The 25,225-nt window shown below is 36.4% G+C and overlaps 1 protein-coding gene across 1 annotated transcript in view; it reads right to left on the reverse strand.

Annotated features, from left to right (window-relative positions):
* BIRC6 (baculoviral IAP repeat containing 6) overlaps nucleotides 1–25,225 on the reverse strand; it is a 268,208-nt gene that overhangs the window by 67,382 nt on the left and 175,601 nt on the right. The window contains 1 exon segment of the mRNA XM_029231389.1: nucleotides 24,462–24,630. Within this exon segment, the coding sequence (XP_029087222.1) occupies nucleotides 24,462–24,630 (169 nt within the window).

The following is a 25,225-nucleotide window of genomic DNA, read 5'->3' on the forward strand; positions in this document are numbered from 1 at the left end:
ATATAAACGTGGTTCAAATATAAATCTATCAATTAAATTATACCACTATCAATTAAAATTAAAATTATACCACTGGACAAAGTACCAGATTCAAGCATATAAAATCTCACCTTGGGAAGAAAGTCTTTACTCTGGGAAAAACAATCACAAAGGAAAGGCAAAGTAAATTTCTAAGTAGTTCCAAGAGATAGACTACTAAGTCTCTGGCAATTCCATATATTACCAGAATCAAGGCTTATACTAAAAATACACAGTTAACAGAAGTTGCACCTACTTGATAGACTATTTTAAACAGTAAAAAGTAAGTAATACCAGATTTCCTTTTTGATTTGAACCATAAGATAAAAGCTACAGTGTTACACAAGGAGCGAGAATTTCCGAACAAGACAAAGAAATTAAAAATTCTGAAAGAGGTCATATAGTTTGAAAAGTAAAAGGATAAAATATTTTAACAATGTGGAAGGAAGAAAAGTAAAGAGAAACCTTATCTTACTATGTCAATTTTTCTAAACGATTTAATATTAATTGCGGCACTGATTGACAAATACTTAAGGTTTACAGCTCCAAAATTTTACTTAATCAAAAATGTATTGTGCATTTGACATCTATTTTTCAAAAAAGACAACTGTGGAATCAAACAGGTCAATCTAAAAAAAAAAAAATAATAAGAACACCTCAATATTTTATAAAAAGTTTGAGGGGTAGGCTGGGAAATGGGTGTTGGAAGCACAATAAACTTTCCAGTGGAGAATATGGACGAGTAATCACTTTTCAAAAACAAGTACATGTTCCATCCATCCAATTGCATTTGAACTGCTACCACAAATCAAAATAAACACATCAAGAAGTCATTCCTTGCTTTCTTACTATTCCTTAAGTAATATGAATAAATGTGTAAGTGTTATTTTATTGAGTAAGAAATGAATAAAAGCAGAGATAAGAAGAGAGCAAATGATTTTAAATTTAAAATGAATAAAAAAATTAAAGGTCCTGGCTAAAAGGAAATGAACTGTTTGTTTTTCTTGGCATATGTATGTCAATGAGTGCTAAATAATACATAACTTTCTATTCTTATTAGAAAAGAAACATTCTTGAAGATAATTCCACAAACCAGAAAATAAAAAACTAGTTTCAATCAAAATCAATTGTATATGACAAAGAAGTAATATGGCATTTATACTGAATTGTAAAAACTAATACTCATTGTCAAGTATTAGGACTGAAAATTAATCTATCTGCCTTTCTCAAATAACAGGGTGGAAATTCTAAATTGAGACAAACATTAAAAAACATAGAAATCAATTAATCGTATCAGATCAGAATATTGTCATGAAACTGCTAGCCTTGGCCCTATCATTTTCAAGTTACAGGTATTAAAAGAAAAAAAGGTATTTCACAGTTGAAAAACAAAAGGGATAATCAAAACTTTAGTAAATGTTATAGATGACTAATAGTAACAAATTAGGGGCCATAAAAACAAGTTTGCAAATAATTTTAAGAAATAAAAATACATCAAATCACACCTTAGTATTAGTGAAGGATAATTTCAAAATTCAATTGAACCTTATATTTAAACTGATAATGATAAAATAAGTAAACAAAGTAATCATCCAACAAGAATTTCAAAGGACTAGTTACAGTGTGATTACCGAGCATTCGTAGATAAGATGCAGGGCTGGGATGAGGCAGAGAGACTGCTGAGAAGTCTGAAGAACAGAGGAGGGCATTACGTTCGTCTCTACTCTCGTGAGAGGAATGAGCTCTCCATTACAGCACCACTTGCAGGATTTATATAACTTGCAAGAACAAAAAATAAAAATTGATGGATGTAAATTGCGTTCTAGCTTTGTAGTTGAAAGCCCATATTTTATGTAGTCAATTGAATACCAAAGAGAATGATTTTCAAACTCAACAATGCCTAGACTACAGTTGTAAAAAATGACGTTTTTTCTTAGTTTTCAAAAGAGGGTATGCTTGCTGATGATGTAGTGTAGGACCAGGACATACAGAAGCAATCCACTTAAGAACATGAATTAAAAGCTTAGTAGCAACTGAGATTATTTATTCATGAATGGATTAAGTTATAGTTTGAGGGTGATGGGAATCTTGATTTATATAGGAATAAAGCTTATATCCAGAACGCAAAAATTATGTTCAAAGACTTCACAATGCTCAAAAAAAAAACGGACAATAATTTAGTCAATTGTGATCCAGGAACAAAAGCTAATCTGTAAGAACGTATCTTCTCATTCTGTGGTACTGAAGACTTATAAGCTAAGTTCACTTGCCCGTTCTAGAAAACTTATAGAACAATGTGAGAAACAAGATGTAAAAAACAGAATTTTTAAAGATCCAGAATAGACTTTGAGAGAAGTTACCAGAAGAAAGTAGAATGGCACATTCCAGTATGTTGATAATTTGTTTGCACTTGTCCGTGAAGAAGAAATAGAGGGAGAGAATTAGAAGTTGCAGTAGAAGAGAAATCTCTGTCCAGTATCTAAAGTACCGAGAGCAGAGTACAATGGGCTGGAAAAAAGTAGCTTAGGATGAGATGGATAGTCAACAACAGTAAAAATCAATACAACAACAAAAAATTAACTTATCACTGGACAAGATCAACTTTGCAAATATCTGCAGGAGGGAAGGGGGAACTGTTACTCTTCCAGCATCTGTGGAGTTAAGGCTTGTTCCACATCCCATCCAGAAGCTGGAGAGCCTGGTTCCAAGCAGTCCCTTTGGACCCATAGAGTGCTGTTCTTCTGTGATGTGAGGGTGTGAGAGATTGATACTGGTGGCTTAACAAAAAAAAAAGTATTACTATTGGTTCATTTATCGTCAAAAATTATCAGTAGAAATGAAAAGGTTTAGCGCTATGGAAAAAAGTTGGACTCTAAAAATTGAAAAAGAAAGAAAATGTGACCCAGCAATTCAACTCCTAGGATACATCCAAAGACATAAAAACTGAGACTCAAACAAATAGTTACTCTTATGTCATAGCAAGACATTACAAGAGCCAAAAAGGGTCAGCCAAAAGCCCACCAAGGCTGAAGGAGAAAACAAACTGTTTTACATACAAGGGAATATATTAGCCATAGGAATAACGAAGTTCTGAACATGTTACTGGATGAAACTCAAAAAACATTATGAAGTCAAAGAAGCAGACACAAAGGGAACATGTTGTATGAATTCCATTTATAGAAATATACAAAGTAGGTAATAACAGGACAGGAATGCAAGATAGCTGTAAAAGGGTAGGGGAAGGGAAAAATGGGAACAAAGCTTAATTAAGAATAGATAAATGGGGACTTCCTGGGAGCGCAGAGATGGTTAAGAATCCACCTGCCAATGCAGGGGGAACATGGGTTCGAGCCCTGGTCCAGGAAATCCACATGCGTGGGCAACTAAGCCCATGGGCAAAAACTACTGAAGCCCAAGCGCCCTAGAGCCCGGCTCCACAACAAGAGAAGCCACGAAGAGAAGCCCACGCACCGCAACGAAAGAGTAGTCACCCACTCTGTGCAACTAGAGAAAGCATGCCCGCAGCAACGAAGACCCAAACGCAGAAAAAAATAAAAATTAATTATTTTTAAAAAAGGGATAAATGAAAACTTAACAAGTTTCACAGGAATAGATAGGTCAAGCAGTTTAGGGCCTAAGGAGTCAATACTCAAAATTAAACAGAGAAAAACAGTGAAAGGGAATGGAGGGATATGAGCCAGATCTTTAGGATGAATGGATAATGGTGTCAATGTTTTCAATTAAGGAACTTAATGAGTAATGTGACCGGCACCACGGTTTGCCATTGCAAAGAAGAAGCTAAGAAATCTAAAATCACCTGTCAGTTTACATAAAAGCTGTAATGTTAATTTTAGAACTAATTAAACTTGAAACATGGAAGTTTTTGTCATAAAACTCTTAAGAGTGATACTCCTTGTTATCTTGAAGGTTTTGAAGTATCAAACTAAAGATTAAATCAGAAAACATATATATTGAAGATTTATCAAAGTTTGTCAAGATCCAGTTAAAGATAGATTTGTTTGGAACTGCTAAATCAGAACCAATGAATTATTCCAATGAAGGGTTGAACAAGGACTACTTTCCAATATATCTTCTCCTTCTTATTGTGTCATTTCTAAAACAGTCTCTGTTAGTGAGGCCTTGATTTTTTTCTTGGCTATGTCACTGTATTCCTTCTTTTTATTTTTGCCACGGTCAAAAAAAAAAAATGTTAATGAAAGGCCTATTTCACTCTGTGAGAGGAGGGTAAAACATGGACAGATGCTTCAGTATTAAAGTCTACAATAAATGAATTCTAAAAATTTATATATTTATGAGGGCTTACAATTTTTCAGATTTATTTATAGATATTTTCTTTTTTTTGGCCGTGCACCAAAGGAGGGGGAATAGTTCCCGACCAGGGAGAACCCGTGCCCCCTGAGTTGGAAGCACAAGTCTGAACCACTGGACCCCAAAGAAGTCCGAATTTTCTATTTTTGATACTATTCTAAAAGAACTTTAAAAAGTCATTGGGATTCAGTGGGGCGCGGGTGAAGAAACCACGCCAATGCAGGGACACAGGTTCAGTCCCTGGTCGGGAAGATCCCAATGAGGCGGAGCAAACTAAGCCTGGTGCCACAAACTACGGCTGCGCTCTAGAGCCGGTGAGCCACAAACTACTGAGCCTACGTTGCCACAGTACTGAAAAGCCCACGCACCTAGAGCTGTGCTCCACAACAAGAGTAGCCACGCGATGAGAAGACCAGACACAAAGGGAAGAGTAGCCCGACTCCCCTCAAAACTAAAGAAAAAGCCAACACGCAGCAACGAAGACCCAACACAGCAAAAAAATAGATATAAATAAAATGACACCTTTTAAAAAAACAACAACAAAAACTGAACTACCTCGTGTGATGAGGCTGAGAGTTTGGAAATGTGGGGACATGGTGGGCTCAGAGAGAGAGGACGACAGTATGAGGTGTAGTGCTCAAGTCAATGCCTCCTCCGCAGAAGCACACATCGTCAGCGTCAAAGGTTGGGAGGCTAAAACAAGCTACGAAGGACATGGAAAAGGAAGGGTTGGGGCACATTGGGATGGAGATTGAGAGGAATGACCTGTTAAAGGAGAAGAGAACTCAAAATAAAAAATATTAAAACACAAATAAGGAACAACACAAAAGGCCTCAAAATTTTATAATGGCATGTAATATAAAATATATCATTATATATAGAAAGTAACCACAAAATATCAGGAAATGTGATATCTTAACTTTAATAATAAAGTGTCTAGAAAACTCAGTAAGAAGACATCAGATACATAAACTCAAAGAAAGTGAAATACTCATATGATATTAGTTAAGCAGATGTCAAAATATTATAATCTAGATTTAAGCAAAAAAACAAAATAAAAAAGAGCATTAAAAGTTCTTACAAGAGTATGAAAGTAACTGCTTGCCTTGGAAGGATTTCAACCAGAATGCAAGAGGTAACAATTTTGTTTTGTTGCAAAAGTTGTGTACTATGTCATAGCTAGGGAGGAAGCCTTAAATGATAAAAAAAAAAAAAAACAAAACACCCACTCCTAAATGAAAATGGGAGATGAGACTACTGTAAAGGTATGTCCGAATAGCTTTTAATAAACATTCATTGTATATTCACTAGAAATAGTTTGAAAGACCTAAAGACAATCTTTTCCGTTTCAGTTTAGCGTTACACCAGTATCTCATAATAGAGTCCTAAAAATGACGTGGTTCGATCCATATAGGTATTAAAAAAATCAGATAAAGCAATTAGAAATTCCTGAGCTATTAAAAAAGATATACATTTATATATGAAAACCAAAAAGCAGGACTTAGTTAGAATAGACACGTAATTTTAATAACAAATACAAAAAACATTTAAAATTATGTCAACATTTTTGAAGAATTCAATCAATATGAAAAACAAAAAGAAAAAGTCCAGCAATATATTCAAACAGCTCAGAGTAGAGGATTACGAATAAATCATATAATTTTATTGGATTATATATACTTGTTGTCATGTACAGGGTTAAAAGGATACTTTAAACGGCATGTGAAAGATATCACCTCTAATCAAAAACAGGAGTTTAAAGTAAGATTAAAAAATACTAATTATCAAAGGTAATGGTATGAAGGAATAGAGGTAAACCAAAGTGAAATGTCTTGCTAGGCACCCTATGATTTTTCTTTGTTCTTCTAGCACACAACTGCCAGCCCAATGAAATAATCACCATAACTTTCTATTATTATTCCTTAATATATAGGGAAATAGAATAATATAGTATATTGTTATAATAAAATATTTCTCATTCTGTTCTCTCTTTTGTATTTTTGTGGTACGGGACCCAGACCCTCGCGGCATGTGGGATTCCGGACCGGGGCACGAACCGTGTACATGCATTGGCAGGCAGGAATTCTACACACTGTGCCACAGGGAAGCCCATTCTGTTATCTTGAATCTAAACATGCACCAGAGCACTGAAGTTCTTAAAAGATTCTCTCATATCACTATTCAATAACATATGTAATAAATTTAATTACTTTCGGAAGAAAAAGTCTAAGTTGTAAGAAGCTTTCCATGATCGTTATCAATAACAACTTTTAAGAGTTCCAGTCATGCTTATGCAATTCATAGCCAACTTAGCCCCTCTATATAATATGAGCATAAAACCAGGCTCAATATCTTCTTTTCTGAAATAACCATCTCAAACTACATTGACATTCCTTCAAGGCCCCACTAAAAAAACATGCTGTTTTATTCAATTGTGGGGGTAGTAAGGAAATGACTCACACTGGTAAGCTCCATAATACTGTACTTCTCCAAGGCTTATAACTTGAAGTCTATATGTGTATATACATTCCTCATTGCTATTACTGGAAAAATAGCTAACTTGATGGCAGGATCTAAATACCTGCTTCATCTTAAATGCCCCAACGATGCCAGCAGTTTGTAAGCACTCAATATAAACTTTGAATGAATAAAGAGTGAAAATGAAGCTTCTTTAGGATTATTATATCTATTATTGGAACTAAGTGCCAATAAGAAATACTAGTTAGGAAATATGAAATAAATAAATGATGAATAAAGGTAATGATATGAGTAATTTTACACAAACCTACTACATTAAATTTCATTAATAACACTAAACACTTATCCTCTCCATCATCTGCACTCCAAACCAAGCGAAGAAGGACTGGGCATGTTTCTTTCTTGTAGTAGCACTCAGCAAGCCGGAAGACGAAGAAAGAAAAAGAAATAATCCAAAGCAAGCCAAAGAAATGGGCGGTGGGAGACATGGCTGTAGCTGACTGAAGGTGGAGGGTCAGCAGCAATGGTTTTGGGTTCATAACTAATGCCCTGATGTTCAATAGTCACCCATCAATATGATCACTCACCTTGTTTCTCCGAGGGTAGATGTTACAATGGAGCACTCACTAAAGAAAAAACAATTTTGTTGGCGATTTGGAGCAACAAGAGTTCAAACTAAAGACTTGAATTCAATGACTCCTTAAATATAAGAAATAAAAATAATAAAGGAGTATAAAACTTAACTTTGGTGTCACCTGAAACTAACACATTGTAATCAACTATACTCCAATATAAAATAATTTTTTTTAAAAAAATCAGTAAAAAAGGAATGTTTTTTAAAATGAGTTACTGTAATGAGTATGGTGGGGTTGCCAAAGTACCTCTATCTAAAAAATTACTATTCTCCTTTGGAATAGTTAAGTATATGTAGACAGGTTCTTTGAGACTATATAAATACCCTGTTGCACTAAAACTTGATCAGTTAGAGTTAGCATTTTATGCTGTTGAATAATAATTATTACAGTGGTTGCCAAAAGGTGATTTCTAATTCACCATCCGCTACATTAGTGGCACTGAATGTACACAAAAACTTTCCTTCTTCTCACCTATTTATTCATCATTTATTTTATCCATATGGATCTAATTTACTCTATAAGTATAATCTGTTACTATCATTTAGTCTGGATGCCAAGGAGAATCAGATGTGGCAGGGAAACCCCCTTAAGCAGGCTTCGTATCTAGGCTCAAGCTTGTACATTTTGCCCAATCCTGAGAGAAGAGAATTTTCCAAGGGGAATGATTTTAGTGGAAAACAGTATTGTAAGAAGAAGATATGGAATATAGGTATGTACACACTGGGGGGGGTAGTGTACTGAGGGCAGAGACAGGTGCACCCTATAAAGCAAAAAGTCTAAGAGAAAAAATATAATAAGAGAGAGGGAAAGGGGACATGGTAGATCTGTGATACATATATAGACAAAAAGTTTCAGACCATGTACTTTCTATGCCATGGTCATGAAAAACAAAGGTAACAAGAATTGTTACAGGTACAGGAGATAAAGGACAACTGAATGGATTGTGCCTGAAAGATCTATGACGATTACCTCCTAAATGCATGCAAAAGAATTGAATTTTTTCCTTTGGCCCTTGAGAAGAAGGAACAATTAAAGTGGGGGAAGAAAAACTAGAAGGAAAAGTGAATAAGATACTGTCAGTGACTATTTTACTGTTAACCAGGTAAACATTTTATTTCTTTGCACGTTGGTAATGTTTTATTATACACGTACACTGTTGATGAGATGTGGTGTAACTCGTTAGTTCTATAACACACTCTGCAATGTGATCAGTTTTATTTTAGAAAAAGTTAAATTACTGATAGGTAACCTTGAAGGCCTTCGGTAAATTTATTAGGAGAGTCTATTTGGTTTGCTCTTATTCTCAAGTGAATCCATGATTACGGGATGCCATCTATACTTTAATGTGTGACTCATTTGCAATTCCAAACAAAAGCCGATTTTACCTCTAAACTGGAAGGAAACAGAACGCAAATGTCTCCCAGCTGGAGATAGACGCTGAAATCTCGGAAAAGAGCTCGTCACCTTCTAGTTTCCCTCAAGATCCAGTATCCATAATTCAGGGGCCAGCTATTGTGTACAGAAATTCATGTGAGAATCTGAGCTCCCCATGGGGCTCCCTCTGTTGAATTTCCCCTTTAATGTCCAGGGGGGCCAGGAGGAAGAACCAAATCCTCTGCAGCTTTGCATGAGTCTACATCCCCACAGGACGAGGAGTATTGCAGGAGGAAAAGTCACGTGACACTAATCTCACCAGGTGTGGTTACATTCGTGTTGTGTTTAAATCTCTTCAATTGGCTATTTAGTCGCTCTCCAGCGCTTTCAACATTTTTTTTTTTAAATAGTTGTCCAGAGTTAAAAGGAGAGTTAAGCTATCCTGTTATTTGTTTACCAGTTCACTTTAAGAAGAGTAGTAAGGTTGAGGGAAATATGCAAAATTTCTTCAAGGGGTATACAATTTAGGATGGAGATTTTTTTTCTTTTTGACATTCAAAGATGAATTCCTGGCTCCCAAGGTTTCGGATGAAAGGTTAGTTGTCAGATTATGTACTGTCTGAAAGAATGAGTTGACGCTTTTTGGCATGGTTGTAAGCTCTCTCGTTTGTTTTAAGCAGTTATCATAATGTTCTAGACATGAATACCTGCTGGGGTTTACAGAGCTTCGGAATTTGGATTTAGGTTTTATATCAGTCTGGAAATTTTTTCCTTTCTGTACTGTTTCTGTCCATGTTTCAATCCATTTTCTGCAACCAAAATTCACTCAGAATTTTTCATTACTAGCTACAAGCCATATACTCTAGTTCTTTATCCTTAAATTCATGCTAGTTTGGATGATGTCTTTGACGGCATCTTCTCTATCACTAATTGTTGTAATTTGTAGTGTTTAATCTTAGAAAATCATCTAACAGTTTCTTAATATGGAAGTACTAGAATTCCCAACCCTTACAAGTGGATTACCTGATGAACCAAATGGACAAAAACATCTAAGAAAGTACAGACAAAATCTGTATCATTTCGATAGGGTAAAGCTGTAACACATCACCACAACTAGCTTAAAAACAACGCAAATTAATTTACTAAAGAGCTAGAGAGTCAGAAAGAAATCCAAAAAGAGTCTATGGGAGTAGATCAAAGCTTTTGATCTAATATCAAGTGTTCCTCTGGAGACTCTCAGGGGTGGGTTCCTTGTGTTTTCCAGCTTCTAGAGGTATCACATCCTGCGTTTGGCCACTCATTGAACTATGCTTCACAGTCAATATCATCTGTGGACTTGAACTTAACCATTGTCACCAAATTCTTATTGTGGCGTTGTTAGAATGGCTGAGGGGATCCATTGAATAATAGGACTGGTCTCTCAAATAGCACTCTGTGTGACTGAATGCCACTAGGCATCTTGATTTTCTGAGGCCGGCCCAGCAACGGTGATGGAACAGCCACATCTTTGGTTTTTCTCAAGAGCATGCTTTTCTGCAGCAAATCTCTAATTTTGATCTTTGGCAAATGGATAGATGAGAATTAGAAGGACAGATCAGGGGAGAGAAGCAGAGTGAGAGTTGCTTGTTGACTCACAGTTCTTTCCTCTCAAATTTTACTATTAGCACCAAGAAGAGAAAACAGGGGTAACTTCACAACGGGTGGAAATTCAACTAAAATCCAAGTCATCACTTAAAGTACTCTGCCACAGTCAGGACAATAAATATGCTAGGATTCTCCAATAAAAGACAGGGATACCTTTCTCCAGGTTCAATAACATGTTCCTATTTTTTAAGCTGCCACCATAGTACTGTAAATCCATATTTTACAACAGTCGCTTAAGCCAATTTAGGTATTTCTATGATACACAGGTTCTCTCTACCGTGATACCTCACTTTCATCTGGCCCTCAGTTTCTATGGGCAAGGCTTCATCATAGTTCTACTAGTCATTGTCAAGGCAACTAGGACCTCTTTTCATCATGCTCCTCAAATTCTTCCACACTTGACAACTACCAATTCTAAAGCACTTCCCCTTTTAGGATTATTACAGAAGCACCCAATTTCCAATCAATAAAATAAAAAGCATACTGAATACTGAATTAGGGAAAGTCATTTCATTGAACAACAAATAATGTTGAGAATGTCGAAGTTTTTCCATTCAAACTTTTGGCGTATCATGACTTTCTAGGAAAGAAATAAATTTAGTCATTATTTCTGTGCAGTCATCTTATATCATGGTTAATTATTTAAAATAAAAATAGCATAAGCTCTGTGAATAGCAGGTAAGTAAACCATGACTGATAGTATTATGTGGATTGAAATGATCCCAAAGGATATGACTCAGGTCTAAACCCAATACTGTGAAGAATGTGACCATTTGGAAATAGGGTCTTGCAGAGTAAGGCAATAAGAGATGAGGTAATAATGGCTTAGGGGACCCAAATCCAATGGACAGTGTGTATAAGGAAAGGGAGATACGAGCACACAGATACACAAAAGGAAGATGGCCAAGGAAAAGGCAGGCAGAAACGGAGGATGCAGCTACAGACCATGATGCAATAACTGCAGCAATAACCAGAAGCTAAGAAGAGGCAAGGACGGATATCCCTGAGCATCAGTGAGCAGGCTTGGTGACACCTTGATTTCAGACTTACCGCCTCCTGAGCTGAAGAAAATTAAAGTTCTGTTGTTTAAGCCACCAGTGTGATACTTTGTCACAGCGGCCCTAAGAACAACAATGAAGGCAACACCACACACACACACACAACCAACACAACAACACACACACAAACCCCCAAGTAGATAAATTAGAGAGAATAAGTCCCTACCTCAATCAAAGAAATAAAAGAGCTTGGGATTACAACCCCACGATCACACTCCCCTATTAATAACAAACATCAAAAAGTACACACCTCAGTGACGGGTAATCAATGAACAGGGGAGAGGGTAAATGAAGTTTAAAACTACTTAAATGGAAAAGGCACTTAAAAAGGAAATAAAAGTTAAGCCAAAAGACTAGTGATTGGTAGAAGTAACACTACTATTCACTCTCCATTTCCAGTAATATCCATATAATATCAACCGTAGAGAAGACAGGAACAAAAAGTTACAGGGTGCTGACATGAAATCAAAGGATGCTACAGTGTGAAGCCCTGCAAATCTGCCTGGTCTTCAACATTCTTACCAAATTAATTCTTACAAAGTCGATATAGGGCTGAGTGAAAGGTTTATACATACTCAAAGACTTAAGGGAACGTACTCCAAATGTTAACTTAAAACACAAACCAGAAAACGGGATGGTTTTCCCAGATGATAAATTAATAGGAATCTTATTTAACTGTTGAAGTTACTTCTGGATATTAGAAGGGTTTTCGGCAATAAGAGCCAGGCCCCCCATTCCTGCAAAAAAACTTGTAATGGTGAATGAATGGGACGGTTTAAGTAAGGGATTCATCAGTATCCATCCTACATTCAGCACTTGGAGTGAGAGCCCTCATATGGGACAACTACCAAGTAAATCCACCATGATCAGAAGAAAATCGCAAAACAGATAAGAGAGGATGCTATTTTTATAAGACTTTTCATTTACAAAGGAAATATGTTGTCACTCTATATAAAACAAAACAGCAGAATTATCTTAAGTATTAGATACAGCTATTTTAGCTAGATTACAAAAAGTTAGGATAAATCTGATGTTGCTTCCTACAGTTATATCGAAGTATATGGTCCTGGACTAGTAAGATCAGATCAGCTGGAGCTTCTGAAATGTAGACTCTCAGGGTCCATCTAGATGTGTAGGAATTGATTTATTTTATAAGTTCTGGTGATGTTACAAGCATAATGAAGTGAGAGTTGTCCTGTAGGGCAAAAGTAAACACAGAGACTCCGAGAAAATTTAAAGTATGTGAGTTATGCTCTAAAGATCCAAGTAGGAAAAACTGAATAATGACAAAGACTTTTCTACTGAAACTGAAAATTATACTATATTGGTTAACTTGAATCACTCACGAGGGAAAACCAAAGTTTATGTTCACACATAACCAGACCCTACAAACATTAAACAGACAAATGATCCTGCGTGAAAATGGGGCAAAGAAAACGTACTACAATTGATTAAAGATACAAAAGGCAATAATTGAATCTTCATCATGAGAAAGACGACAATAAATAAGATGACACACATATCCACACTATGAAAATAATCTTGAAAACCATTATAGTAGTGAAAAATCAGAAACAATCAGATCCTTAACAAATTGTGAAACAGATAAATATTAATCCATAAAAAATAGGCAATAAAATAGCACATTTATATTAATTGAATAGGTATAAAATAAAAAGGTAAGAAAGGTATGATCCCACTTGGTTTAAGGAAAAAAATAAAAAAATGGATGAGCACAAAATATCCCTAATATAAATTATTAGTAAATTGGAAAGTCAAATTGGGGTTCTCACTTTGATTAAAAAATTATGAACAATTCACAGGCTCTACAGAAATAATTTTTAAAAACAGGGAATTCCTTGGTGGTCCAGTGGGTTAGGACTCCATGCTTTCATGCTGAGGGCCAGGACGATTCCAGGTCAGGGAACTAAGGATCCTGCAAGCCCACACAGTGTGGCCAAAGGAAAAAAAAATTAAAGCAGAAATAAAGATATGGGCCCATAAAATAAGTGATGCTACACAAGGAATTAACATTAATTCAATGGAAATAATGGCAATTTCTAGATTTACAGATAACTCAGTATAAAGAAAGAAAAGGATCTCATAGTTGATGTACAAAAATGTACATTAAGTCATCAGCATAGAAATCCTGACTGCTCAGATACAGACTACAATTTAAAGAAATATCATTATAATACCTTTCTAGGGTGCAGTCTTTAAAAGATCTGTTTGACAGATGGGTGTGTGATGACTCTAGAACCAATTTAACTGTCAGATCTATGAAACGGAAACTGAGGAAGTTTCGGTCATATAGCGCCCCGAGTATGAAGACGATGTTGGCTGTGGGTTTGTCGTATATGGCCTTTATTATGTTGAGGAAAGTTCCCTCTATGCCTCCTTTCTGCAGGGTTTTTATCATAAATGGGTGTTGAATTTTGTCAAAAGCTTTCTCTGCATCTATTGAGATGATCATATGGTTTTTCTCCTTCAATTTGTTAATATGGTGTATCACGTTGATTGATTTGTGTATATTGAAGAATCCTTGCATTCCTGGAATAAACCCCACTTGATCATGGTGTATGATCCTTTTAATGTGCTGTTGGATTCTGTTTGCTAGTATTTTGTTGAGGATTTTTGCATCTATGTTCATCAGTGATATTGGCCTGTAGTTTTCTTTCTTTGTGACATCCTTGTCTGGTTTTGGTATCAGGGTGACGGTGGCCTCGTAGAATGAGTTTCAGTGTGTTCCTCCCTCTGCTATATTTTGGAAGAGTTTGAGAAGGATAGGTGATAGCTCTTCTCTAAATGTTTGATAGAATTCGCCTGTGAAGCCATCTGGTCCTGGGCTTTTGCTTGTTGGAAGATTTTTAATCACAGTTTCAATTTCAGTGCTTGTGATTGGTCTGTTCATATTTTCTATTTCTTCCTGATTCAGTCTTGGCAGGTTGTGCCTTTCTAAGAATTTGTCCATTTCTTCCAGGTTGTCCATTTTATTGGCACAGAGTTGCCTGTAGTAATCTCTCATGATCTTTTGTATTTCTGCAGTGTCAGTTGTTACTTCTCCTTTTTCATTTCTAATTCTATTGACTTGAGTCTTCTCCCTTTTTTTCTTGATGAGTCTGGCTAATGGTTTATCAATTTTGTTTATCCTTTCAAAGAACCAGCTTTTAGTTTTATTGATCTTTGCTATCGTTTCCTTCATTTCTTTTTCATTTATTTCTGATCTGATTTTTATGATTTCTTTCCTTCTGCTAACTTTGGGGGGTTTTTTGTTCTTCTTTCTCTAATTGCTTTAGGTGCAAGGTTAGGTTGTTTATTCGAGATGTTTCCTGTTTCTTAAGTTAGGATTGTATTGCTATAAACTTCCCTCTTAGAACTGCTTTTGCTGCATCCCATAGATTTTGAGTCGTCGTGTCTCCACTGTCATTTGTTTCTAGGTATTTTTTGATTTCCTCTTTGATTTCTTCAGTGATCACTTCGTTATTAAGTAGTGTATTGTTTAGCCTCCATGTGTTTGTATTTTTTACAGATCTTTTCCTGTAATTGATATCTAGTTTCATAGCGTTGTGGTTGGAAAAGATACTTGATACAATTTCAATTTTCTTAAATTTACCAAGGCTTGATTTGTGACCCAAGATATGATCTATCCTGGAGAATGTTCCATGAGCACTTGAGAAAAATGTGTAATCTGTTGTTTTTGGATGGAATGTCCTATAAATATCAATTAAGTCCATCTTGTTTAATGTATCATTTAAAGCTTGTGTTTCCTTATTTATTTTCATTTTGGATGATCTGTCCATTGGTGAAAGTGGGGTGTTAAAGTCCCCTACTATGAATGTGTTACTGTTGATTTCCCCTTTTATGGCTGTTAGTATTTGCCCTATGTATTGAGGTGCTCCTATGTTGGGTGCATAAATATTTACAATTGTTATATCTTCTTCTTGGATCGATCCCTTGATCATTATGTAGTGTCCTTCTTTGTCTCTTCTAATAGCCTTTATTTTAAAGTCTATTTTGTCTGATATGAATATTGCTACTCCAGCTTTCTTTTGGTTTCCATTTGCATGAAATACCTTTTTCCATCCCCTTACTTTCAGTCTGTATGTGTCTCTAGGTCTGAAGTGGGTCTCTTGTAGACAGCAAATATATGCATCTTGTTTTTCTATCCCTCAGCCAATCTGTGTCTTTTGGTGGAGGCATTTAATCCACTTACATTTAAGGTAATTATTGATATGTATGTTCCCATTCCCATTTTCTTGTTTTGGGTTCGTTATTGTAGGTCTTTTCCTTCTTTTGTGTTTCTTGCCTAGAGAAGTTCCTTTAGCAGTTGTTGTAGAGCTGGTTTGGTGGCGCTGAACTCTCTCAGCTTTTGCTTGTCTGTAAAGGTTTTAATTTCTCCATCAAATCTGAATGAGATCCTTGCTGGGTAGAGTAATCTTGGTTGCAGGTTTTTCTCCTTCAACACTTTCAATATGTCCTGCCACTCCCTTCCGGCTTGCAGAGTTTCTGCTGAAAGATCAGCTGTTAACCTTATGCGGATTCCCTTGTGTGTTATTTGTTGTTTTTCCCTTGCTGCTTTTAATATGCTTTCTTTGCATTTAATTTTTGACAGTTTGATTAATATGTGTCCTGGCGTATTTCTCCTTGGATTTATCCTGTATGGGACTCTCTGTGCTTCCTGGGCTTGATTAACTATTTCCTTTCCCATATTAGGGAAGTTTTCAACTATAATCTCTTCAAATATTTTCTCAGTCCCTTTCTTTTTCTCTTCTTCTTCTGGAACCCCTATAATTCGAATGTTGGTGCGTTTAGTGTTGTCCCAGAGGTCTCTGAGACTGTCCTCAGTTCTTTTCATTCTTTTTTCTTTATTCTGCTCTGCATTAGTTATTTCCACTATTTTATCTTCCAGGTCACTTATCCGTTCTTCTGCCTCAGTTATTCTGCTATTGATCCCATCTAGAGTATTTTTCATTTCATTTATTGTGTTGTTCATCATTGCTTGTTTCATCTTTAGTTCTTCTAGGTCCTTGTTAACTGTTTCTTGCATTTTGTCTATTCTATTTCCAAGATTTTGGATCATCTTTACTATCATTATTCTGAATTCTTTTTCAGGTAGACTGCCTATTTCCTCTTCATTTGTTAGGTCTGGTGGGATTTTATCTTGCTCCTTCATCTGCTGTGTGTTTTTCTGTCTTTTCATTTTGCTTATCTTACTGTGCTTGGGGTCTCCTTTTTGCAGGCTGAAGGTTCGTAGTTCCTGTTGTTTTTAGAGTCTGTCCCCAGTGGCTAAGTTTGGTTCAGTGGGCTGTGTAGGCTTCCTGGTGGAGGGCCTGTGTTCTGGTGGATGAGGCTGGATCTTGTCTTTCTGGTGGGCAGGTCCACGTCTGGTGGTGTGTTTTGGGGTGTCTGTAGACTTATTATGATTTTGGGCAGCCTCTCTGCTAATGGGTGGGGTTGTGTTCCTGTCTTGCTAGTTGTTTGGCATAGGACGTCCAACATTGTAGCTTGCTGGTCGTTGAGTGAAGCTGGGTGCTGGCGTTGAGATGGAGATCTCTGGGAGGTTTTCGCCGTTTGATATTATGTGCAGCTGGGAGGCCTCTTGTGGACCAGTGTCCCGAAGTTGGCTCTCCCACCTCAGAGGCACAGCACTAACTCCTGGCTGCAGCACCAAGAGCCTTTCATCCACACGGCTCCTTAATTTGGGATGATTTGTTGTCTATTCATGTATTCCACAGATGCAGGGTACGTCAAGTTGATTGTGGAGCTTTAATCCGCTGCTTCTGAGGCTGCTGGGAGAGATTTTCCTTTCTCTTCTTTGTTCTCACAGCTCCCAAGGGCTCAGCTTTGGATTTGGCCCCGCCTGTGCGTGTAGGTCGTCGGAAGGCGTCTGTTCTTTGCTCAGACAGGACGGGGTTAAAGGAGCCACTGATTCGGAGGCTCTGGCTCACTCAGGCCGGGGGGTAGGGAGGGTCACAGAGTGCGGGGCGGGCCTGCGGCGGCAGAGAGCGGCGTGACATTGCCAGCCTGAGGCGCGCCGTGCGTTCTCCCGGGGGAGTTGTCCCTGGATCCCGGGACCCTGGCAGTGGCGGTCTGCACAGGCTCCCCGGAAGGGGGGTGTGGATTGTGACCTGTGTTCGCACACAGGCTTCTTGGTGTCGGCAGCAGCGGCCTTAGCGTCTCATGTCTGTCTCTGGGGTCCGCACTTTTAGCCGCGGCTCGCGCCCGTCTCTGGAGCTCCTTTAAGCAGCGCTCTTAATCCCCTCTCCTCGCGCACCAGGAAATAAAGAGGGAAGAAAAAGTCTCTTGCCTCTTCGGCAGGTCCAGACTTTTCCCCGGACTCCCTCCCGGCTAGCCGCAGTGCACTAACGCCCTGCAGGCTGTGTTCATGCCGCCAACCCCAGTCCTCTCCCGGCGCTCCGACTGAAGCCGGAGCCTCAGCTCCCATCCCCGCCCGCCCCGGTGGGAATCTTCACCCATTTCTGACAGACTCATTATTAAAACAGTGTAAAGAAATGGCAATAAAATACAATGTAACTCAAAAGTTTCAAATGAACTATTACCAAGAAAACCGTAAATAAGGATATGATGTTAAGAACTATGTGTTATGACAGCTCAATAATTTCTACTTATTTGTTTCTCAGGCAATGTGTATCAACAAAACAAGCAAAGTAACTATTTTCGTAAATGATAAAGTAATATATTTTCTACTGATAAACCACTATATTTTCATGTAACAGTACTAATATAATTTGTAAGCCCTCTACAAACAACAGGTCCTCCTGAATTTGCTGCCCTGAGGCCTGAAAAGATAGCAACGGTTCCAACTGTACGTTTACTCTGAAGGATCTTTTTAGTAATAACTTTTGGATTTAAAGAATGTGGTCATATTTAAGACATTTGCCATAACAACAAAATTAACTTTATTCTCTCATAAAATTAAACTTAAATACTGAATTTTTGAGGAATATAACCTAAGATATATTCCAAAGATATATTGGATTTTAACCCAAAATCCATTTTCCTGAGGAAAATCAGGTGGTATAAGAAAGCTTGCAATAATGGCTTTTGTCCCATTATAGCTAGTTACAGAACTACCATACCAATATTATGAAAATGAGGAAATTTTAATACTAGTGTATACTATCACTTAGCTAAGACAACAAGCCAAATTAGTAGATACTTTATAATGTTCTCAATAAAAAAAAAGTTCTGTGCTTATTCTCCTTTCTTCCTTCCTTTAACATATCACATTTATTCATTTCTCTCTTCCATAGTGAAAAAATCCATTTATATCTTTTTTAAAATTTGAAAATATGTGAGCTTAGTAATGGCCACATCACAGCTAAACAGTAAAACATGGGCAACTGAATAAATTTCTCTGGATTTCATTTGCTGTTTCCTAATCTGACACTATGAAACACGCACTAAAAAAGGTAGAGATTTTATAACACTTTGATAAAGAGTTTCCAGCATGCTCTACTATATTAATGGCAAGTAATTTAGTGTGCTCAGTGGTGCTGTTTTCTGAAGACAGGAACATGTCATTTTCCAAAACAGGAATGAGAATGATAAGGGTGAGAGACTCTAAAGTAACATTTTACCTGCTAATTCTCACATTCATACAGTTTTACAAAGTATTTCTAGCAATGAAATGAGATCGCCATCTAGTGGCCAGTGGGGTAACTGAAGGCTTACTCAATAGCGTGTATGTAACTGACAGCAGCCTGGGGAAAAACGATCCTCGTTCACAACGCAGCTTTCAAAATGACATGGCTGTGACAAATGGAACTGAGAATGTTGGGAGAGAGAAATTAAAATGAGCACATCCTTCATATGAAGATCTTCCTATCTACCTAAGAAATCTCATGAAAATAATTACTTTCTTCCTTTTAAGATTTTTATCATTCCTTTTAAAAATGATACTGGAGATAAAAATAGCCTAATACAAACATATAAATCACTTATTTGTTTCAGTTACCTACCTTGAAGCTGTGGCTTCAAATTCACTGTTTTATACACAGAGTTACCTTAATGAGCATTGTTCGCCTCAAGTCTCACTCATTCACTACTTGTGCTGTGTGCACCCTTTGTTTCTATGAAAAAAAAAGGCTCCTAAAAAGCAATTAAGTGGTCAAAGCAACACCTCAAAGGCTAAGAGGGAACATAAAGTGCTATCTCTTGACGAGAAAATAAAAATCTTAGATCATTTAAAAAGTGGCATGTCGCCTGCCAAAGTGGACTGGTAAGGCTGATAAGAATAAACTGAACGTTCATAAAATAAAACGGAAAGAAGTCAAAATTTGTGGAAGTGTTAGTGCTGTCCTTACAACGGCAAAAATGGTTTCTCTGGTTCGTGATAAAGTGCCTGCAAAGACTGAAAAAGCATCAAGTTTGTGACTAGAGGACATGTCACAGAAGCATATCCCCGTTGAAGGCAAAACAATGTGTGAAAAAGCACTTGGCCTCTATGAGCACTACTGTGAGGGGGTTGAGGAGAGCTGAGGAGAGGAAGTTCAAGGCTAGTAAAGGATGGTTGGCTAGCTACGGAAAGTGCTACAGTCTTAAGAACTTAAAGAGCACAGGAGAATCGGCATTCCCAGAAGAGCTCAAGAAACTCACAGAAGAGAAAGGCTATCTTCTAGAGAAAGTCTTCAACTGTGATGAAACAGGCTTGTTCGGGAATAAGATGTCCAATCATACCTCCATCCATAACAGTACCAAGCAGGCCGCGGGGGCTCTAGGCCTGGAAAGATAGCTTTACTGGTGCTGTGTGGCAACACAGCAGGTCACATGATCAAGCTAGGCCTCATCTATGAAGCAAACAATCCCCAGGCCCTTGAAAACAAACATTGCCTGCCCGTGTGTTGGCAATGCAACAAGAAAGCTTGAGTGACAGCCATCTTGTTGAGATGGTTCCACCAGTGCTTCATTCCTGAAGTGAAGAAATACCTCAAAGAGAAGGGGCTGCCAATAAGGTCCTCCTCACAATGCTCCCAGCCATCCCCAATGTCTCTGCTTTGCCAACAAGGACATGGAAGTGATGTTCCTGCCTCTTAACACTACCTCACTACCATAGCCACTTGACCAATGGATCATCAAGTGCATTATTGAGGTGACTTACACCCACTTCACCTTCAGGAGGATCCCTGCTGCCCTTGATACTAACCTTGACTTCGGCATCATGGATTTATAGAAGAGCTTCACAACTATAGATGAAGCTGTCCTTATTGCAGAGGCTGCAGATGCCCTAAAGCCCAAGACCGTTAATGCATGTTGGAAGCCATTATGGAGTGGGGTAGTCAGTGATTACCCATTATTGATGCAGAAGTCAGGAATATCTTGAATGTTGCAAGTGAAGCTGGTGGAGAAGACTTCACTGATATGATGTGAGGACAACAAGAAACACACAGAAGAACAGAGAAATCTTTCCCAACAAGGAACTCAAAGATCTACTGAAATCCTTGACAGACGATGATGATGATGACGATGCAGCAGAAGATCTAGAAGAGGCAGGGCTATCAATGCGGACACTTGAAAAATTTGCAGCCGTTTTTCAAAAGGTGGAATTGTTAAAGGATATGATCCTGAGTACATCCTCCAATGGAATGAAGCCTCCGTGTCACCCGAGGGATAATAACATAAGTACAACCACTGCAAGATTTGTTTGATGATGCAAAGAAAAGAAGAAACAGCTTACAACAATGTTTCTAACCAAAGCACCTGCAATTGTGAAGCCTTGATCTTCAATACTTCAAGACCCTCAGCTCTCAACCTCCACACATCAAGACATCATTATTATTGGACCTCCTCCAAAGTATCAGCATCTGCAATTAGAAGCTGGTTCTTCCAACACAGATGTCCTGTCAGCAAGTTCAAGTTAGCCCGATGTCTCACTGCTTACCTACATGCTACACATCTGTCGCCTCGCCATAGGCATAAGACAGCAACCATCATCACAGGACGGTTAACGAAAGAGAAGAACCAGGGTTTTGGTGAGTGTTAACAGTGTGTGTGAGAAAAAGAATAAATTTATATTTTCTCTACTTATAACTATATTTTCTATATGTACTTATATTTTAAACATTCTATGTATTTCTCTTTCATTAAATGAAAGCCGTCTGTATGTGCTGAAAGGAAGAAAATATTATGTTGTTGCTGGTGTGTACTATGTAGTTAGGTCTACGATGAGTGTCTCCGTACTGAACCTGTAGACTTTTTTCTTGTCATTATTCCTTAAACAATACAGCATAACAACTATTTATGTAACATTTACATTGTGTTAGGTATTATAAGTAATCTAGAGTTGATTTAGAGCATACGGGAGGATGTGCAGAGCGTATATGCAAACACTATGCCATTTGATATAAGGGACTTGAGCTCCTGTGGATTTCAGTTTTGGTGGAGGGTCCTGGAACCAATCTCCCAAGGGTTAACTATATTTTACTACAGCTCTCAAAAGAGCTTATTACATTAGGCTTGTGTTTTTGCATATCATCTGCTAGCAATGTAAGCAAACCATTGAATATAACATCTCACACGAAATTATTAGCACTGCTCTCACACTTAAAAACCAACTTGCTGGATATGCTATAAAATAGTCTGTATTCTGTAAAAATGTCAATAACATGAAAGACAAAGAAAAGTTGGGAACTTTTCTGGATTAAAGGAGAACAAAGATATGACAATTACATGAAGTAATAGATTCTGTATTGGATGCTCTACCTTATCCCAACCCCTCAAATGGCCAAAAATAATATTCTACAGACCAATGACAAAACTGGAAAATGGACTTAACACTAATTTTATAAAATAAGAATTTTACTAAGTTCCGAGAAGACTGACTAGATAATTTGTTCAGATTTTAAAATGTCACTTTAAAAATCAGCGTTTTAACCAAAATTGATAATTTATATAAGTAGCATATTTACTAATATATTAAGTTACATTTTCTTGAAATACATCTATAACTCATATTTAGAATATTCTAAATGGGCATACTTAAATAATATACCTTGTTCTTTAAAAACTATGGATTGAATATATCCCAAGTTCCAAAAAATTTTTTCTGATAAATGAAAACATCATTTAAGAGGTGTTCTGCCAATTATCTGACCTATTTATCTTAACTAAGTTAATTATTTTATATTAATTTACCTTAACTTAAAATCTTATTTCAAAATAATTTTTGTAATGTGGTTACAAAACGTGGTTCAAATATAAACGTGGTTCAAATATAAATCTATCAATTAAAATTATACCACTATCAATTAAAATTAAAATTATACCACTGGACAAAGTACCAGATTCAAGCATATAAATCTCAACCTTGGGCAAAGAAATGTCTTTACTCTGGGAAAACAATCACAAAGGAAAGGCAAACGTTAAATTTCTAAAGTAGTTCCAAGATAGACTACCTTAAGTCTCTGCAATTCCATATATTTACCAGAATCAAGGCTTATTTACTAAAATACACAGTTAACAGAAAGTGCACCTACTTGAATAGACTATTTTAAACAGTAAAAGTAAGTAATACCAGATTTCCTTTTTGATTCTGAACCATAAAGATAAAAGCTCAGTGTTACACAAGGACTGAATTTCCGAACAAGACAAAATTAAAAATTTCTGAGAGGTCATATAGTTTGAAAGTAAAAGGATTAATAATATTTTAACAATGTGGAAGGAAGTAAAGAGAAACCTTATCTTACTCTGTTCAATTTTTCTAAACGATTTAATATTAAATTGCGGCACTGATCTGCAATACTTAAGTGTTTACAGCTCCAAATATTTTACTTAATCAAAAAATGTATTGTGCATTTGACATCTATTTTTTCAAAAAGACAAATCTGATGGATCAAACAGGTCAATCTAAAAAAAAAAAATCAATTACATAACACCTCAATATTTTTATGAAAAAGTTTGAGGTAGGCTGGGAAATGGTGTGTTTGGAAGCACAATAAACTTTTCCAAGTGGAGAATATGGGCAGTAATCCCTTTTCAAATACAAGTACATTTTCCATCCATCCAATTGCATTTGAACTGCTACCACAAATCAAAATAAACTACTTCAAGATTCATTTCCATTGCTTTCCTTACCTATTCTTCCTTAATAATATAATTAAATGTGTAAGTGTTTATTTTCTTGAGTAAGAACATGAATAAAAGCAGAGATAAGAAGCAGAGCAAATATTTTAAATTTTAAAATGAATAAATAAAATTAAAGGTCCTGGCTAAAAGGAAATGTTAACTGTTTGTTTTTCTTGGCAATACTTGTATGTCACTGAGTGTCTAAATAATACATAAACTTTCTATTCTTATTTAGGAAAAGAATACATTTCTTGGAAGATAATTCCACAACCAAGAAAATAATAAACTAGTTTCAATCAATAATCAATTGTATATTGACAAAGTAAGTAACTATGGCACTTTTATTACTGAATTTGTAAAAACTAATACTCATTGTCAAGTATCTATGGACTTGAATAATTCATCTATCTGCCTTTCTTCAAATAACTACTGTCTGAAATTCTAATATTTGAGACAAACATTAAAAACACATAGAAATTCAATTAATCGTATTCAGATCAGAATATTGTCATGAAACTGCTAGCCTTTGCCCTATCATTTTCAGTTACAGGTTATTAAAAGAAAAAAATGTATTTTCACAGTTGAAAACAAAGGGATAATCAAAACTTTTATTTATGTTATAGATGACTACATAGTAACAAATTAGGGGCCCCCTAAAACAACTGTTTCTCAAATAATTTTAAGAAATAAATCCATCAAACTCACACCTATATATATTAGTGAAGGATAATTTCAAATATTCCAATTGAACCTTATTATTTAAACTGATAATGATAAAATAAGTAAACAAAAGTAATCATCCACTAAGATATTTCAAAGGACTAGTTACAGTGTGATTTACCTGAGTCATTTCGTAGATAAGATGACATGGCTGGGATGAGGCAGGACTGACTGAGAAGCTCTAGAAGAACAGATGGAAGGGCATTACTGTTCTGTCCTCTACTCTCGTGAGATGACTGAGCTTCTCCATTTACAGCACCACTTGCAGGATTTATATAACTTGCAAGAACCTAAAAATAAAAATTGCTGGATTTAAATTGCGTTCTAGCTTTGTAGTTTAAAAGCCCATATTTTATGTTAGTCAATCTGAATACCAAAGAGAATGTATTTTCAACTCAATCAATGCCTCATACTACATGTTTTAAAAATGACGTTTTTTCTTTAGATTTTCAAAAGAGGGTATGCTTCGCATGATGATGTAGTGTATGACCAGACATACAGAAGCAATCCACCTTAGAACATGAACTTAAAAGCTTAGTAGCAACTCTGAGATTATTTATTTCATTGAATGGATTCAGTTTATAGTTTGAGGGTGATGGAATCTTAGAATTTTATATAAGAATAAGCTTATCATCCTAGAACTGCAAAAATTATGTTCAAAGACTTCACCAATGCTCTAAAAAAAAAAACGGACAACTAATTTTAGTCAATTAGTTGATCCAGGAACAAAAGCTAATCTTTAAGAACGTACTCTTCTCATTTCTGTGGTACTGAAGACTTTATAAGCTAGTTCACCTTGCCCAGTTCTAGAAAACTTATAGAACAATGTGAGAAACAAAGATGTAAAAAACAGATTTTTTTAAAGAGTCCAGATATAGCACTTTA

The sequence above is a fragment of the Monodon monoceros genome, unplaced genomic scaffold (assembly GCF_005190385.1).
Source record: "Monodon monoceros isolate NGI ecotype Baffin Bay Population unplaced genomic scaffold, NGI_Narwhal_1 Super_Scaffold_19, whole genome shotgun sequence".
Classification (NCBI taxonomy): Eukaryota; Metazoa; Chordata; class Mammalia; order Artiodactyla; family Monodontidae; genus Monodon; species Monodon monoceros.